Below are 19,737 nucleotides of genomic sequence, written 5' to 3' on the forward strand. Positions count from 1 at the left end.
TTCCATGATTTCTTCCCAGGTCCAACTTATTTTTCCCATCGTAGCACGCTGCTTGGTCCTTGTTTGGTGGGATATTCTGTCACGGTTGTCGTAAGAACGGGACCAAGGCGCAGCGGATGTTGAGTTCCACATATTTATTTCAAAAGTGAAACTTAAAGCAAAAACAATAAATCGATAAACGAACAACGAAACGTGACTAAGTGGTGCACATGCACAAACACAAAACAATATCCCACAAACACAGGTGGGAAAAATAGCTACTTAAATATGATCCCCAATTAGAGACAACGATTACCAGCTGCCTCTAATTGGGAATCATACACAAACACCAACATAGAAATTATAAACTAGAACACAACATAGAAATTAAAAACTAGAATACCCCCTAGTCACACCCTGACCTACTACACCATAGAAAAACAAGAGCTCTCTATGGTCAGTGCGTGACATTCGTGGTGTGTGGTTGAGTAAAAAGAGCATCCGCTTTCATGTAGCATGTATCTCACCACACTCTACACTTCTCTCTCTCTCACACACACCACAGTCCCCAATCTCTCTGCTCTTAGTAATTCAATTTACAGCACAATCAAATGATTCATGATCCATTAGGTCCTGATACTCATGAGAGAGAGAGAGAGAGAGAGAGAGAGAGAGAGAGAGAGAGAGAGAGAGAGAGAGAGAGAGAGAGAGAGAGAGAGAGAGAGAGAGAGAGAGAGAGAGAGAGAGAGAGAGAGAGAGAGAGAGAGAGAGAGAGAGAGAGAGAGAGAGAAAAAAAATCCTGGATTGACATGTCACTGGTTTCTGTTTGTCTAGGTGGGGAGAGATTGACATGTCCCATACTAGCTATCACATTCTGAAGAAAACCTGACTGTGGATTGTTCTCACCTACGACTTGTCTATTCCACCAGGCTCTGCTCTGTGGGGGATATGAGGGTATCATGGTTCAGACCAGGGTTCTAGCGGTGGGCTACATTAGTCTCACCAACCAAAAATAGCTTTTCTCATATTGAGTTTGGCTTTATTACACAATTTTAAACCTCCTTAATAGTGACAGTAAGCCAGAGGCTGTGCCTCTCTCTCTGTCTGTCTGTCTGTCTCTCTCTCTCTCTCTCTCTCTCTCTCTCTCTCTCTCTCTCTCTCTCTCTCTCTGTCTCTCTCTCTCTGTCTCTCAATTCAATTCAATTCAAGGGGCTTTATTGGCATGGGAAACATGTGTTAACATTGCCAAAGCAAGTGAGGTAGATAATATACAAAAGTGAAGTAAACAATAAAAATTAACAGTAAACATTACACAAACAGAAGTTTCAAAACAATAAAGACATTACAAATGTCATATTATATATATATATACAGTGTTGTAACAATGTACAAATGGTTAAAGTACACAATGGAAAATAAATAAGCATAAATATGGGTTGTATTTACAATGGTGTTTGTTCTTCACTGCTTGCCCTTTTCTTGTGGCAACAGGTCACAAATCTTGCTGCTGTGATGGCACACTGTGGAATTTCACCCAGTAGATATGGGAGTTTATCAAAATTGGATTTGTTTTCGAATTCTTTGTGGATCTGTGTAATCTGAGGGAAATATGTCTCTCTAATATGGTCATACATTTGTGGGCATTGAGCACATAGCCTGTCTTCTCTTGAGAGCCATGTCTGCCTACGGCGGCCTTTCTCAATAGCAAGGCTATGCTCACTGAGTCTGTACATAGTCAAAGCTTTCCTTAAGTTTGGGTCAGTCACAGTGGTCAGGTATTCTGCCACTGTGTACTCTCTGTTTAGGGCCAAATAGCATTCTAGTTTGCTCTGTTTTTTTGTTAATTCTTTCCAATGTGTCAAGTAATTATCTTTTTGTTTTCTCATGATTTGGTTGGGTCTAATTGTGCTGTTGTCTTGGGGCTCTGTGGGGTGTGTTTGTGTTTGTGAACAGAGCCCCAGGACCAGCTTGCTTATGGGACTCTTCTCCAGGTTCATCTCTCTGTAGGTGATGGCTTTGTTATGGAAGGTTTGGGAATCGCTTCCTTTTAGGTGGTTGTAAAATTTAACGGCTCTTTTCTGGATTTTGATAATTAGTGGGTATCGGCCTAATTCTGCTCTGCATGCATTATTTGGTGTTCTACGTTGTACACGGAGGATATTTTTGCAGAATTCTGCATGCAGTCTCTCAATTTGGTGTTTGTTCCATTTTGTGAAGTCTTGGTTGGTGAGCGGACCCCAGACCTCACAACCATAAAGGGCAATGGGCTCTATGACTGATTCAAGTATTTTTAGCCAGATCCCAGACCCTGGACCACTGGCTGGATGGCTACAATGACTGAAATAGACACTCCTGAACTGGTTTCAGAATGCTCTGAATGTAGTCTAGTAATCTATGTTGAAATTTATGTTCCTTTTGATGGCATAGAATGCCCTTCTTGCCTTGTCTCTCAGATCATTCACAGCTTTGTGGAAGTTACCTGTGGCGCTGATGTTTAGGCCAAGGTATGTATAGTTTTTTGTGTGCTCTAGGGCAACGGTGTCTAGATGGAATTTGTGGTCCTGGTGACTGGACCTTTTTTGGAACACCATTATTTTGGTCTTACTGAGATTTACTGTCAGGGCCCAGGTCTGACATAATCTGTGCAGAATATCTAGGTGCTGCTGTAGGCCCTCCTTGATTGGTGACAGAAGCACCAGATCATCAGCAAACAGTAGACATTTGACTTCGGATTCTAGTAGGGTGAGGCCGGGTGCTGCAGACTGTTCTAGTGCCCGCGCCAATTCGTTGATATATATGTTGAAGAGGGTGGGGCTTAAGCTGCATCCCTGTCTCACCCCACGACCCTGTGTGAAGAAATTTGTGTGTTTTTTGCCAATTTTAACCGCACACTTGTTGTTTGTGTACATGGATTTTATAATGTCGTATGTTTTACCCCCAACACCACTTTCCATCAATTTGTATAGCAGACCCTCATGCCAAATTGAGTCGAAGGCTTTTTTGAAATCAACAAAGCATGAGAAGACTTTGCCTTTGTTTTGGTTTGTTTGGTTGTCAATAAGGGTGTGTAGGGTGAATACATGGTCTGTTGTACAGTAATTTGGTAAAAAGCCAATTTGACATTTGCTCAGTACATTGTTTTCATTGAGGAAATGTACGAGTCTGCTGTTAATGATAATGCAGAGGATTTTCCCAAGGTTACTGTTGACGCATATTCCACGGTAGTTATTGGGGTCAAATTTGTCTCCACTTTTGTGGATTGGGGTGATCAGTCCTTGTTTCCAAATATTGGGGAAGATGCCAGAGCTAAGGACGATGTTAAAGAGTTTTAGTAGAGCCAATTGTAATTTGTTGTCTGTATATTTGATCATTTCATTAAGGATACCATCAACACCACAGGCCTTTTTGGGTTGGAGGGTTTTTATTTTGTCCTGTAACTCATTCAAGGTAATTGGAGAATCCAGTGGGTTCTGGTAGTCTTTAATAGTTGATTCTAAGATTTGTATTTGATCATGTATATGTTTTTGCTCTTTATTCTTTGTTATAGAGCCAAAAATATTGGAGAAGTGGTTTACCCATACATCTCCATTTTGGATAGATAATTATTCGTGTTGTTGTCTCTCTCTGTATCACCTGTCTCTCTCTCTCTCTGTCGCTCTCTGTCTCTCTCTCTCTGTCTCTCGCTGTCTGTCTCTGTCTCTCTCTCTCTGTCTCTCTCTATCTGTCTCTCTCTATCTGTCTGTCTCTGTCTGTCTCTGTCTCTCTCTCTGTCTGTCTCTCTCTCTCTGTCTCTCTCTGTCTCTCACTGTCTGTCTCTCTCTCTCGCTCTGTCTGTCTCTGTCTCTCTCTGTCTCTCTGTCTGTCTCTCTCTGTCTGTCTCTGTCTCTCTCTGTCTCTCTCTGTCTCTCTCTGTGTCTGTCAATTCAATTCAATTCAATTCAAGGGGCTTTATTGGCATGGGAAACATGTGTTAACATTGCCAAAGCAAGTGAGGTATAGTGAGGTAGATAATATACAAAAGTGAAATAACAGTAAACATTACACATACAGAAGTTTCAAAACAATAAAGACATTACAAATGTCATATTATGTATATTTACAGTGTTGTAACAATGTACAAATGGTTAAAGTACACAATGGAAAATAAATAAGCATAAATATGGGTTGTATTTACAATGGTGTTTGTTCTTCACTGGTTGCCCTTTTCTTGTGGCAACAGGTCACAAATCTTGCAACTGTGATGGCACAAGATGGCGTAGCAGTCGGACGTGTGTTTGTCTTGTCCCGTGTAAATAGTCCTCGTATTTTTCGTATACATTTTTCGTATACATTTCGTATATATTTTAATTTCACTTTCCATCTAGGAACTGAATATACATTCCTACATTCCGCCTCACCCAATGTGGTACGGACCTGCTATTTTTTATACTTTAGAACCGTAACCCCAATCAGAAGCTAGCCAGATAACTAGCTACTAGCTAGTAGTCAGTTAGCCACTGCTGCGGTCTTCACCCTTAACTCGGACACAGCCAGCTTCAGCTCGGGCCAATACCTGCCAGTCTGCAAGCGCGATATCAACCCAGAGCATATAGGACTGCTTTTTCTCTACCACATCACCGGATTCCTGACGCAAGCTCTGGACAATTACACCGTATCATCACAGCTAGCTAGCTGCAACCGAGTGGCTACTACTGGCTAACACCTCTGTCCCGAAGCAAGCACCAGTTAGCCTTGAGCTAGCCTCGAGCTAGGCCCATCTGCCGGCTAGCCGAAGAGGTCTACCAGCGAATTCTTGGGCTACAATACCTCTTTTGCCAATTGGACTGGACCTTTTTTTGCCGACACAGAGCCCTGCCAATCCATCACAACTGGTCTAAATCAGCTACAAGCTAATTTAGCCATTTTTTGCCGCTGCTAGCAGCTTTTACCTTCTGCACAGACACCAGCCCTGTTATTAGCCTGGATATTACTCACCAATTTACCAGCATCGGACTGTCTCTCGACAACAACGCCGGATTCCTGCCGTAATCCCTGAGCCACTACTTCTGATCCTCACAGCTAGCTTGCAGCTAGCGCAGCTAGCGCCACTGCCACGAAGCTAGCACCAGTTAGCAAACACAATTCTACAATTCACAACCTCTCTTTCGCCATCGCCATCCGGCTTGGATTCTCTGTCGACACGACCACGTCTGAGCAGACCCCCTCCGTCTGAGCAGACCACCCCCCGGGCTACTAACTTTAAACGCTGCGTGCTAGCTTAGTGGAGGCCTCCCTGCTCCATCTACGGCTGCCCCCTGGACACTATGATCACTTGGCTACATAGCTGATGCCTGCTTGACTGTCCATTAATTCACGGTACTCCATTCTGTTTATTTGTGTTTTATCTGTCGGCTCTGTGCTTTAACTCAGGATCTGTGTGTAGTTAATCCGACCCTCTCTGCCTAGTCGTCGCCATTTTTACCTGTTGTTGCTGTGTTAGACTAGCACCCTGTTATTGCTGCTGTTATCTTACCTGTTGTTTTAGCTAGCTCTCCCAATCAAGACCTGCAATCACTTTATGCCTTATTGTATGTCTCTCTCAAATATCAATATGCCTTGCATACTGTTGTTCAGGCTAGTTATCATTATCATTGTTTTGGTTTGCAATGGACCCCGTAGTTCCACTCTCCGTACCTCTGATACCTCCTTTGTCCCACCCCCCACACATGCGGTGACCTCACCCATTGAGACCAGCATGTCCAGAGATACAACCTCTCTTATCATCACCCAGTGCCTGGGCTTGCCTCCGCTGTACCCGTGCCCCACCATACCCCTGTCTGCACATTATGCCCAGAATCTATTCTACCACGCCCATATATCTGCTCCTTTTATTCTTTGTCCCCAACGCTCTAGGCGACCAGTTTTGATAGCCTTTAGCCGCACCCTCATCCTACTACTCCTCTGTTCCTCGGGTGATGTGGAGGTAAACCCAGGCCCTGCATGTCCCCAGTCACCCTCATTTGTTGACTTCTGTGATCGAAAAAGCCTTGGCCTCATGCATGTCAACATCAGAAGCCTCCTCCCTAAGTTTGCCTTACTCACCGCTTTAGCACACTCTGCCAACCCTGATGTCCTTGCCGTGTCCGAATCCTGGCTTAGGAAGGCCACCAAAAATTCTGGGATTTCCATACCCAACTATAACACTTTCCGTCAAGATAGAACTGCCAAAGGGGGAGGAGTTGCAATCTACTGCAGAGATAGCCTGCAAAGTTCTGTCATACTTTCCAGGTCTATGCCCAAACAGTTCGAACTTCTAATTTTAAAAATTAATCTCTCCAGAAATAAGTCTCTCACTGTTGCCGCCTGCTACCGACCCCCCTCAGCTCCCAGCTGTGCCCTGGACACCATCTGTGAATTGATCGCTCCCCATCTAGCTTCAGAGTTTGTTCTGTTAGGTGACCTAAACTGGGATATGCTTAACACCCCGGCAGTCCTACAATCCAAGCTTGATGCCCTCAATCTCACACAAATCATCAAGGAACCCACCAGGTACAACCCTAAATCCGTAAACATGGGCACCCTAATAGACATTATCCTGACCAACCTGCCCTCCAAATACACCTCTGCTGTCTTCAATCAAGATCTCAGCGATCACTGCCTCATTGCCTGTATCCGCCACGGGTCCGCGGTCAAACGACCACCCCTCATCACTGTCAAACGCTCCCTAAAACACTTCTGCGAGCAGGCCTTTCTAATCGACCTGGCCCGGGTACCCTGGAAGGATATTGACCTCATCCCGTCAGTTGAGGATGCCTGGTCATTCTTTAAAAGTTACTTCCTCACCATATTAGACAAGCATGCTCCGTTCAAAAAATGCAGAACCAAGAACAGATATAGCCCTTGGTTCACTCCAGACCTGACTGCCCTCGACCAGCACAAAAACATCCTGTGGCGAACTGCAATAGCATCGAAGAGCCCCCGCGATATGCAACTGTTCAGGGAAGTCAGGAACCAATACACGCAGTCAGTCAGGAAAGCAAAGGCCAGCTTTTTCAAGCAGAAATTTGCATCCTGTAGCTCTAACTCCAAAAAGTTCTGGGATACTGTAAAGTCCATGGAAAACAAGAGCACCTCCTCCCAGCTGCCCACTGCACTGAGGCTAGGTAACACGGTCACCACTGATAAGTCCGTGATAATCGAAAACTTCAACAAACATTTCTCAATGGCTGGCCATGCCTTCCTCCTGGCGACTCCAACCTTGGCCAACAGCCCCGCCCCCCCGCTGCTACTCGCCCAAGCCTCCCCAGCTTCTCCTTTACCCATATCCAGATAGCAGATGTTCTGAAAGAGCTGGAAAACCTGGACCCATACAAATCAGCTGGGCTTGACAATCTGGACCCCCTATTGCTGAAACTGTCCGCCGCCATTGTCGCACCCCCTATTACCAGCCTGTTCAACCTCTCCTTCGTATCATCTGAGATCCCCAAGGATTGGAAAGCTGCCGCGGTCATCCCCCTCTTCAAAGGGGGAGACACCCTGGACCCAAACTGTTACAGACCTATATCCATCCTGCCCTGCCTATCTAAGGTCTTCGAAAGCCAAGTCAACAAACAGATCACTGACCATCTCGAATCCCACCGTACCTTCTCCGCTGTGCAATCCGGTTTCCGAGCCGGTCACGGGTGCACCTCAGCCACGCTCAAGGTACTAAACGATATCATAACCGCCATCGATAAAAGACATTACTGTGCAGCCGTCTTCATCGACCTGGCCAAGGCTTTCGACTCTGTCAATCACCATATTCTTATCGGCAGACTCAGTAGCCTCGGTTTTTCTAATGACTGCCTTGCCTGGTTCACCAACTACTTTGCAGACAGAGTTCAGTGTGTCAAATCGGAGGGCATGTTGTCCGGTCCTCTGGCAGTCTCTATGGGGGTACCACAGGGTTCAATTCTCGGGCCGACTCTTTTCTCTGTATACATCAATGATGTTGCTCTTGCTGCGGGCGATTCCCTGATCCACCTCTACGCAGACGACACCATTCTATATACTTCCGGCCCTTCCTTGGACACTGTGCTATCTAACCTCCAAACGAGCTTCAATGCCATACAACACTCCTTCCGTGGCCTCCAACTGCTCTTAAACGCTAGTAAAACCAAATGCATGCTTTTCAACCGTTCGCTGCCTGCACCCGCACGCCCGACTAGCATCACCACCCTGGACGGTTCCGACCTAGAATATGTGGACATCTATAAGTACCTAGGTGTCTGGCTAGACTGCAAACTCTCCTTCCAGACTCATATCAAACATCTCCAATCCAAAATCAAATCAAGAATCGGCTTTCTATTCCGCAACAAAGCCTCCTTCACTCACGCCGCCAAACTTACCCTAGTAAAACTGACTATCCTACCGATCCTCGACTTCGGCGATGTCATCTACAAAATAGCTTCCAATACTCTACTCAGCAAACTGGATGCAGTTTATCACAGTGCCATTCGTTTTGTTACTAAAGCACCTTATACGACCCACCACTGCGACCTGTATGCCCTAGTCGGCTGGCCCTCGCTACATGTTCGTCGTCAGACCCACTGGCTCCAGGTCATCTACAAGGCTATGCTAGGTAAAGTGCCGCCTTATCTCAGTTCACTGGTCACGATGGCTACACCCACCCGCAGCACGCGCTCCAGCAGGTGTATCTCACTGATCATCCCTAAAGCCAAAACCTCATTTGGACGCCTTTCCTTCCAGTTCTCTGCTGCCTGCGACTGGAACGAATTGCAAAAATCTCTGAAGTTGGAGACTTTTATCTCCCTCAACAACTTTAAAAATCTGCTATCCGAGCAGCTAACCGATCGCTGCAGCTGTACATAGTCCATCTGTAAACTACCCACCCAATTTACCTACCTCACCCCCCATACTGCTTTTATTTATTTACTTTTCTGCTCTTTTGCACACCAGTATCTCTTCTTGCACATGATCATCTGATGATTTATCACTCCAGTGTTAATCTGCTAAATTGTAATTATTCGATTTATTGCCTACCTCATGCCTTTTGCACACATTGTATATAGATTCTCTTTTTTTTCTACCATGTTATTGACTTGTTTATTGTTTACTCCATGTGTAACTCTGTGTTGTCTGTTCACACTGCTATGCTTTATCTTGGCCAGGTCGCATTTGCAAATGAGAACTTGTTCTCAACTAGCCTACCTGGTTAAATAAAGGTGAAATAAATAAAAAAAATAAAAACTGTGGTATTTCACCCAAAAGATATGGGAGTTAATCAAAATTGGGTTTATTTTCAAATTCTTTGTGTATCTGTGTAATCTGAGGGAAATATGTGTCTCTAATATGGTCATACATTAGGCAGGAGGTTAGGAAGTGCAGCTCAGTCTACACCTCATTTTGTGGGCAGTGTGCACATAGCCTGTCTTCTCTTGAGAGCCATGTCTGCCTACGGGCGGCCTTTCTCAATAGCAAAGCTATGCTCACTGAGTCTGTCTCTCTCTGTCTGTCTCTGTCTCTCTCCGTCTCTCTCTCTATCTCTCTCTGTCTCTCTGTCTCTCTGTGTGTCTCTGTCTCTGTCTCTCTCTGTCTCTCTGTCTGTCTCTCTGTCTGTCTCTCTGTCTGTCTCTCTGTCTCTCTGTCTGTCTCTCTTGGTCTCTGTTTCTCTCTCTCTGTCTCTGTATTTCTATTCTGTAAAACAGCTAGGTCACCTTGAAACTCTCTCTCAGTTCAGTCACTGTGCTGACAGGATCAAACCGTGTGTTTCTGCTGCTGAGGCACTGCGTGTGTGTGAACACACTTCGCCCTTATGTCTTAGTGGATCTGGATAGAAGAAGTACTCTGGCAGAATGTCTGCCTAGCTTTGCAGATTTGAATTGTCAAGACATTGAGAAAAAATACAAAATATGTACGTGCCCAAACACAGAAAGACACACAAGAACAGGTCAGAAGTAAAGCAACTGCTGTGAAGAGTTCAAAATGTAAACCCCCAGCATACTCACCAACAGTTGAACTGGACGTCAGTGGTTGTATGGGGGAGAAGTAGTGACTGTCTGTTTGATGGAAGTGTGAATCGGGGTGGTCCTGAAGGTTGGTTATGAGGTGTGGTACTGACTGTCAGTGGTCATAATGTTTGTGTTTATTGATGCCAGTGCTTTCTATACGGATGTAGGATCTTAATTTGATCACTCTTTTGTTGCTGAGAATTTTCCTGCAAGGCAGAAAATGCAAACTTATGGTGTATTTAAATTTTAACAAGGCTTCTAAAGTTTGTCATTTCCACTTTGACATTTCAGACTTGATTTTCCCGAGCGAAAAATGTATCAACTCTTCCAAAAATGTCCATTAATTATGATCCACATAATAATTCACATTTCCTGTTGCTGCAGGATTATTTTCCTGCTGTAGCAAACTGACTCAAATGAATCCTACATCTGTAGGGGTGGTACAATAGGTGTGATGTCACTGACCGTCTGTTTGATGTCGGGGATACCGATGCGGAACACCATCATGGCGATGTGGGCGTCCTCTGACGGCGCCCTGCTGGAGCTATGCTCTCTCAGCCTCTTCTGCTGCTGCTGCTGATTGGCTGGCTGTTGATGGGTGGGTCCATGGTTGGACGAATAAGGGTTTACTGTGTGCCCGATGTTGCCGGGTTGTATCTGTCTGTCTCCTGTGGGTCGTCCAGCCATTTTGCCTAATTGCCTGTGCCCCTCATCCCTGCCTCCTCGCGACATGCCTCCTCCTCGCCTGACTTCCTCCACTTCCTCTTCCTCCTCTTCTCCCTCCAGCTCTCCATTCTCCCCATCTTCTCCCTCCTCATCACGGTCATCTTCCTCACCCTCCTCTTCTTCATCTTCCTCCTCCTCTTCCTCGTCCTCTGCCCCAGGATATAGATGTCTATTGTTTCCCAGCATCCTTTGCTGCTCCTCGTCACTGGAGAGGGGGCTGAGCGGCATCGTCATGGCGACAGGGAGGGTGGCACAAACGGCAGCGGCATCATTCCCCGAGACTCACTGAGGAGGAGAAAGGAGAAGAGGAGAACCATGAAAGGTCAAAATAGAGAGAGAGAGAGAGAGAGAGAGAGAGAGAGAGAGAAAGAGACAGAGACAGAGAGTTCCAAGGACAATCCTAAAAACTCAACCAGCAGCCCCAGTGTCTGTCGGGGTTCCTACACTGTTTCATGTCCTGACTCTGGTCACTATGGGAACAGACTGACTCCTTTCATACTGCCTTTTCACTGTCACCATGCGCTGCCATTTCATCACAATTTATTCTTCAACACCTCCCATATAAATATCTATGCAACAGATCTTCCACCCTGCTCTATATATAGTAGACATACATAATACTGCCCTGGTAGCCAGTGCCTTGATAAATACTACATCTATAGACTGACTGAGTCCACACTGACTGTTATACTGTTAAGAGCACCACTGAAACTACAAACATTAAACTACTACTGCAAACAATACAATACACACTGTAGACTACCTCTACACACTCACCCATTTCACTAGACTAGAACACTTCACAGTAGCATGAAACACAGTCTTCAACCTCACCTCTCAGAGTGGAGAGAACAATTTCAGAGCGTCTGTGATGTACCTCGTGCTGCAGACAGTGCACTACAAGCTGGAGAGTGTTCAGGTCAGTCCCTAGTGGATACTAGGCAGCATTGCGCTCTGTGAGTTTCAGCACCACTCCATACAGGACAGCTCCCCACAGCTAAAACAGCATGTTCAAGTGGCCACACAACACAATTCACACCAGCTGAATTGTGAAACTAAGCCTGCCCTCCTGACATCTAGCACACAGCACACACCCACATCAGTTACAATACAACACAACTATATCAACAATGAATACCCAGAAACAAAAGACAAAAAGAGAGATAGCACTGCCAATAAAACTGCCAAAATTGTGATGTTTTATCTCTGGGTGCTCATTTAAACGTTCATTTTGAAAACATCCAATATCCTGTCGTTCATTGTGTTCGAGCTATTTCACTTTGAATGCACCCAAGTATAGGAGAGTAATGAACTGTAAATTGAAAATGGAGTGTGTATGTGTGTGTGTGTGTGTGTGTGTGTGTGTGTGTGTGTGTGTGTGTGTGTGTGTGTGTGTGTGTGTGTGTGTGTGTGTGTGTGTGTGTGTGTGTGTGTGTGTGTGTGTGTGTGTGTGTGTGTGTGTGTGTGTGTGTGTGTGTGTGTGTGTGTGTGTGTGTGTGTGTGTGTGTAAGATGGTTGAAAGACACAGGGAAGAGAGGGGCCACTGTGAGAAAAGATGTGTTTGACACCAGCTCCCAGGGCTGTTCCCAGAGGACCGTGAGTGGCAGCAAATACCACTTGCTGTCCTCAGAGAGAATGAGAGGAGAGGAGAAGACAATATGAGAAAATGAGAAACCAGAGGGTGGGAGAGAAGGAAGATTTTAGTATGAGAGATGGTGACACATTGTGCCAAAACAAAGCCATGGAGTACATGGAAGTACACATGACATAGGGACAAATGCACTGAGAAACACAGATATAATATTTCTCATGGTTCTTTAACCTGTGTCATATTCATGCATCTCAGCCTCCTCACTAATGAAGAGCACAGTGCAGCTGAGCTGACAGGCCACAGTAGTGTTACAGCAGACCTGGACACCACCATACAGTAACACTGTCAGGTAGCAGAGAGGACAGAGAGACTCAGAGAGAGGGAGCAAAAATGAGGGTGGAAGACAAAGAGAAGGGGGTATATAGACACAGGAGAGAGAGAGAGGAAGAGAGCAGGTTTTAGACAGAGAGACACATGGGGAAGGGCAGAAAGAGAGCGCGAGAGAGAGAGAAAGAGAGAGACGGAGAGAGAGCGAGAGAGAAAGCGAGAGAGAGAGAGAGAGAGAGAGAGAGAGAGAGAGAGAGAGAGAGAGAGAGAGAGAGAGAGAGAGAGAGAGAGAGAGAGAGAGAGAGAGAGAGAGAGAAGCTCCAGGGTTGGGGGTAGAGAAATACAGAGGATTAGTTTCAATAGAGAGCTGAGGATTTGGAACAAGGAGACAAGGACTGGGAGCCAGGAGAGAGAGAGATCATTGTAGAAAGTCAGATAGAAAGAGGAAAGGAACACAGCAGATCTGATTAGAGAGACGGAGAGGGGAACAAGGCAGAGGAGAGAGGACAGAGAGGATGGGAGAAACAGAGAGGGGAACAAGGCAGAGGAGAGAGGACAGAGGATGGGAGAGACAGAGAGGGGAACAAGGCAGAGGAGAGAGGACAGAGAGGATGAGAGAGACAGAGAGGGGTCAAGGCAGAGGAGAGAGGACAGAGAGGATGAGAGAGACAGAGAGGGGAACAAGGCAGAGGAGAGAGGACAGAGGATGAGAGAGACAGAGAGGGGAACAAGGCAGAGGAGAGAGGACAGAGAGGATGAGAGAGACAGAGAGGGGAACAAGGCAGAGGAGAGAGGACAGAGAGGATGAGAGAGACAGAGAGGGGAACAAGGCAGAGGAGAGAGGACAGAGAGGATGGGAGAGACAGAGAGGAACAGGGAGATATTGGGGAGGAGAGGCAAAGGTAGAAAAAGGAGGAGAGGGCTGAGAGAAAAATACTGAGAAAGGAAGCTGAAACAGACTGTTGAAGTGGAAAACTGAGAAAAGAAGCTGAGATAGACTGTTGAAGTGGAAAGGAGCGTGAAGAAGGCAGAACAGGGAGCAGGAGGAGAAGAGACAGCAGGAGGTGGACTGGGGTGAGAGGGCAAAATAAAAGGGTTGAGGGAGGCGGACACGAAAGGAGAAAAGTGAGCGGTTAAGTGGAGAAATGCAAGGAGATTATGTTAATTTAGTTTGAAGAGAGAAGTCATGATGAGTCACACATAATAGGCCTTAATGAATGTATCCTGTAGAGAAGAGATGGAACAGAGAGATACATAGATTAGATATTTCCTATAAGCGACAGAGCTCTTTCCCACTGCGTATCTCCTCTCTACAGACTTCTCTTTCAGCACTCTCCTTGGAAAGCTGCAATTTAGTTAAGGCTCACGTCGTACCTTTGACTGTCCTCCAGGGAGACAGAGTCAGACTGACTGGACTTCCTGCTGATCAGTGGGGTTGACTGACCCTCTCTATCCTCCCCCACAGTCCATCTCCTACTGAGAGGTAGTGTCAGTGAGATAAGTCAGATTCTGTGTGGTCCTTAGTGGTTCAGCAACGGTTCAAAGTTGCTCTGTGAGCCAGGATCATAACATGGGTCACACTTCCGTTAACAGATTAGATTGATATAGTGCTTACAAGTGGTCAAAGTTCTTTACATCCACAGCCAATGTGGATCCAAAGCCATGTCATCTGGTCTGTAATGTCCCACCATCATTGTCTGTGGTGTGTCGTTTACCCTCCACCAATCAATCTCTCTTGCTACACCTCTCTCTCTCTCTCTCTCTCTCTCTCTCTCTCTCTCTCTCTCTCTCTCTCTCTCTCTCTCTCTCTCTCTCTCTCTCTCTCTCTCTCTCTCTCTCTCTCTCTCTCTCTCTCTCTCTCTCTCTCTCTCTCTCTCTCTCTCTCTCTCTCTCTCTCTCTCTCTCTCTCTCTCTCTCTCTCTCTCTCTTTCAGCCTCTCTTTTACTGTATGTGGGACAAAGTGTGTATATAGATAGATATTTTCAGTGTCTCGGTCCCCAGGAAACTTCACTGGGAAACTTCCAAGGAACAGATCGCCCCACTTTCAGGCCACTAAACTAGAGCGAACAATTTCTCTCCCTCCCTCTCTAACATACACACACACATGTATGCACACACGCACACAGCCAACCATATGTGTAAACGTTGACCTTTCTGATACAGTTCCAGCATGAGTAAGGGCTAATTGGGAGCTAATATAATCCTTCTCTGTCAGTTCTGACCTCCGGCCTTCTGCTACGTCATCAAACTGTCACCCAGGAGGCCCCGCCCACAGGAAACTAAGGTTGGATAATGCTGTTCTTTTCCATACAGACAGGGATCACACACTCTCCCTACAGACAGCGATCACACACTCTCCCTACAGACAGCGATCACACACTCTCCCTACAGACAGCGATCACACACTCTCCCTACAGACAGCGATCACACACTCTCCCTACAGACAGCGATCACACACTCTCCCTACAGACAGCGATCACACACTCTCCCTACAGACAGCGATCACACACTCTCCCTACAGACAGCGATCACACACTCTCCCTACAGACAGAGATCACACACTCTCCCTACAGACAGCGATCACACACTCTCCCTACAGACAGCGATCACACACTCTCCCTACAAACAGCGATCAAACACTCTCCCTACAGACAGGGATCACACACTCTCCATACAGACAGAGATCACACACTCTCCCTACAGACAGCGATCACACACTCTCCCTACAGACAGCGATCACACACTCTCCCTACAGACAGAGATCACACACTCTCTCTACAGACAGCGATCACACACTCTCCCTACAGACAGCGATCACACACTCTCCCTAAAGACAGAGATCACACACTCTCCCTACAAACAGCGATCACACACTCTCCCTACAGACAGCGATCACACACTCTCCCTACAGACAGCGATCACACACTCTCCCTACAGACAGCGATCACACACTCTCCCTACAGACAGCGATCACACACTCTCCCTACAAACAGAGATCACACACTCTCTCTACAGACAGCGATCACACACTCTCCCTACAGACAGCGATCACACACTCTCCATACAGACAGAGATCACACACTCTCCCTACAGACAGCGATCACACACTCTCCCTACAGACAGCGATCACACACTCTCCCTACAGACAGAGATCACACACTCTCTCTACAGACAGCGATCACACACTCTCCCTACAGACAGCGATCACACACTCTCCCTACAGACAGAGATCACACACTCTCCCTACAGACAGCGATCACACACTCTCCCTACAGACAGCGATCACACACTCTCCCTACAGACAGCGATCACACACTCTCCCTACAGACAGCGATCACACACTCTCCCTACAGACAGCGATCACACACTCTCCCTACAGACAGCGATCACACACTCTCCCTACAGACAGCGATCACACACTCTCCCTACAGACAGCGATCACACACTCTCCCTACAGACAGCGATCACACACTCTCCCTACAGACAGAGATCACACACTCTCCCTACAGACAGCGATCACACACTCTCCCTACAAACAGCGATCACACACTCTCCCTACAGACAGAGATCACACACTCTCCCTACAGACAGCGATCACACACTCTCCCTACAGACAGAGATCACACACTCTCCCTACAGACAGAGATCACACACTCTCCCTACAGACAGAGATCACACACTCTCTCTACAGACAGCGATCACACACTCTCCCTACAGACAGCGATCACACACTCTCCCTACAGACAGAGATCACACACTCTCCCTACAGACAGCGATCACACACTCTCCCTACAGACAGCGATCACACTCTCCCTACAGACAGCGATCACACACTCTCCCTACAGACAGTGATCACACACTCTCCCTACAGACAGTGATCACACACTCTCCCTACAGACAGCGATCACACACTCTCCCTACAGACAGTGATCAAAAAACAATGACCAAACACTCCCTCCCACACAGTTATGTTAGAAGGAGGGAAGGTGAATATTCATAAATTACATCTCTCCTTCCAAGCATAATATCTCTGTCAGGCAACAGTAGCAGAACACATGGAAAGGATTCAGCAATTCAGCGCTTTGGGAAATCCATAAAACAATAGTGAACACCCCTACAGTACACAACTGATGGGTGGATGAAGAGAGAGAGGAAACCACAATCTGTACCTCCTGAGGCTCAACACTGACCTCCTAGTCCATTTAGTACATTCTGCCTGTTACCCCCACATTCAATATAAAGATGTCACAGGAAACAGTGTGAACAGGCTCAGAGTGATGACCTCATTCACAGCCAGGCAGCTCTCTCTCTCTGCTGCCTATTCCAGGAGCTGACTAATACCAGCTGCAGCTCCCCCCCGCCTGCCTGTTGGTCTGGAAGCAGAGTGATGACATCACACACAGAGGCAAGTTCTCCCACCTGCCTGCCTGACCACCCGCCCGCCCACCCGCCTCCCTCCCTCCCTGGCAGACAGCTCTAGTGGGGACCATTATGTGTCAGTGTAGTGGAGGGGCTGATGAATACATAAAGGCTGTAGCTGTAGGGGAGGGGACTGAGGAGCAGACGAGGGATGTGAAATATTAAAGGGAGATGCTGCTCTGCTCCGGGCCTGTACGCAGGGAACAGGAGACCACATGACACCCCCAGCTCTGCCCCTCACAATAACACAACTTATGGTTTCTGAGCCTGGACTCCAAAACACACTAGCCTGGGCTGGTCCTAATGCTACACATGCTATAGCCAACTGCTCCAACTATCGTCATGCAGTACAGTACATGTTAGTAAGAGGAGTTGGCAACAGATCTGAAACTGACACCAGGCTGGTAGAACATGTGACTGTCTCTTGTCTTTGTCAGCATGATGGCTTTTGAAGTCCAAGAACAGCTCCATCAGCTAACTACACGTTGTGATGTCATCCCACTGGGACTGGACCAGAGCTGTGTGTGTGATGAGCAGGCAGGTTTCAGACAGTCTAACCAGCCCGGTGTTATGTGCTGGCTGTAATGAAACACCTGTAACTAGGGAACAGGGATTACACAACAGACTCATAGTCAGAGACAGAAATGGACAGACAGTAAAATACTAATTGAAGAGCAGAGCAGAGAGCTGGGGTGCGTTCCAAATGTCACCCTGTTTCCTTCCTAGTGCACTACTGTCGACCAGAGCCCTATGGGCCCTATGGGCACTGGTCAAAAGTAGTGCACCATATATGGAATAGGGTGCCACTGGGGCACAGTAGGCTGGACAGAGCTGTCATTGAGTGGGATGGGGTTATTTGACAGTTATTTGCGGTGGGTTTGACAGCTCCCTACGGTACTAGTGGCTGAATCAGCTGTTTGCACCGGTGGTATAGAGCCGTTGGGAGGCTTTTGAACAGATAAGAAAAGTCCAGATTTAAAAAAAGTCTGTGTCTGCTTTTAGTTGGTGTCTGCTTTTGAATGAATAAAGACATCCTCAACTGGTATACAGAGCTATAGTTTCATTTTGTCTGAGACTAGAACAAATACAATTCAGTAATGATTTTCCTAAAATCTTAGATATTTATCACTTATACATCTTCTGACATGTTAACATCCTGGTCCTTAAACAAAAGGTCTGTGTTGAGACTAGTCTAATCCCATACGACTCCTATACCTTTGCTCTAGTGAATGACTCCCGTCAGGATATCTCCTTAGATAGGTTAGAGGTGACTAGTGACAGATAATTGATGAGAGCTGAATGACTGAACGACGCTGATTAGATCTGACTCCATAAACTCCCCCATGTAGGGAGAGACAGCATCATGTATAGTGTCCTAACCTATTCTATGTAGGCCAATCAATATGGATTCACATTCAATTACTTTTATCGCTCCCTTGCTTTACTCACCTCTCTCTCTCTGTCTCTCTCTCTCTCTCTCTCTCTCTCTCTCTCTCTCTCTCTCTCTCTCTCTCTCTCTCTCTCTCTCTGTTGTCTTTTCAATATCCACCTTTTTATATATCCCATCTATCCTCCTATCTGTCAGCTATGTGCCACTTTTTATATCAGTTTCTCTCCATTTTCCTTCTCCATCCTCTCCTCTCCACTACTCCTCTCCTCCCCTCCTCTGCTCTTCATCCACTTTTTTCACACCTCAACTTCACCTCTTAATTGTGTTTGTGTTTTAAATCATGTAATATGCTGGACAGGCAGAAAGCGCACGTTCATTTTTCTCTTTGTTGAATTATGCCTGCAAACTGTCCCAAATCAGCACGGTAGTTCTGAAAATGGAGGGGGGTGGGGTATATGTGTTGAAATACACAGCATGTGACATCATATATGATGGGTATGCAATGTGTGTGTGTGTCTACTTCTCAGAAGAAAACTTTCAAAATAGGAAACCTTTAGCAGCAAGGAGAAGTAAGACTCCTGATGCATATGTGCTCAGTGTGTGTCTCTTATGAGCACTCTGCCAGGCAGCAACGTCCTCAGCTGTTAGATCTGTGTGGTAGTCCGACATTCCTGGTACACTTAACGCCTGCATGAGGAAAGGATATCTCATACATCAATTCCCAATCATACTGTCACAGCACAGCCCCTCCAATGTTACTATAAATACTGCCACAGCACAGCCCCCCCACTGTTACTATAAATACTGCCACAGCACAGCCCCTCCACTGTTACTATAAATACTGCCACAGCACAGCCCCTCCAATGTTACTATAAATACTGCCACAGCACAGCCCCTCCAATGTTACTATAAATAGTGCCTATAAATACTGCCACAGCCCCTCCACTGTTACTATAAATACTGCCACAGCACAGCCCCTCCACTGTTACTATAAATACTGCCACAGAAAAGCCCCTCCACTGTTACTATAAATACTGACACAGAACCTCCACTGTTACGAAAATACTGCCACAGCCCCTCCACTGTTACTATAAATACTGCCAGAGAACAAGCCCCTCCACTGTTACTATAAATACTACCTATAAATACCGCCAAAACACAGCCCCTCCACTGTTACTATAAATACTGCCAAATAAATACTGCCACAACACAGCCCCTCCACTGTTACTATAAATACTACCTATAAATACCGCCACAGCACAGCCCCTCCACTGTTACTATAAATACTGCCACAGCACAGTCCCTCCACTGTTACT

General features: G+C 46.3%; 1 protein-coding gene across 1 annotated transcript in view; it reads right to left on the reverse strand.

The window, feature by feature from the left end:
* LOC139565489 (SH3 and multiple ankyrin repeat domains protein 1-like) overlaps positions 1-19,737 on the reverse strand; it is a 153,082-nt gene that overhangs the window by 102,880 nt on the left and 30,465 nt on the right. Inside the window, exon 2 of the mRNA XM_071385881.1 lies at positions 10,434-10,979. Coding sequence (XP_071241982.1) covers positions 10,434-10,928 — 495 coding nt within the window. The 5' untranslated portion in view covers positions 10,929-10,979. The remainder of the gene's footprint in view (positions 1-10,433; positions 10,980-19,737) is intronic.

This window comes from Salvelinus alpinus, chromosome 36 (assembly GCF_045679555.1).
Source record: "Salvelinus alpinus chromosome 36, SLU_Salpinus.1, whole genome shotgun sequence".
Classification (NCBI taxonomy): Eukaryota; Metazoa; Chordata; class Actinopteri; order Salmoniformes; family Salmonidae; genus Salvelinus; species Salvelinus alpinus.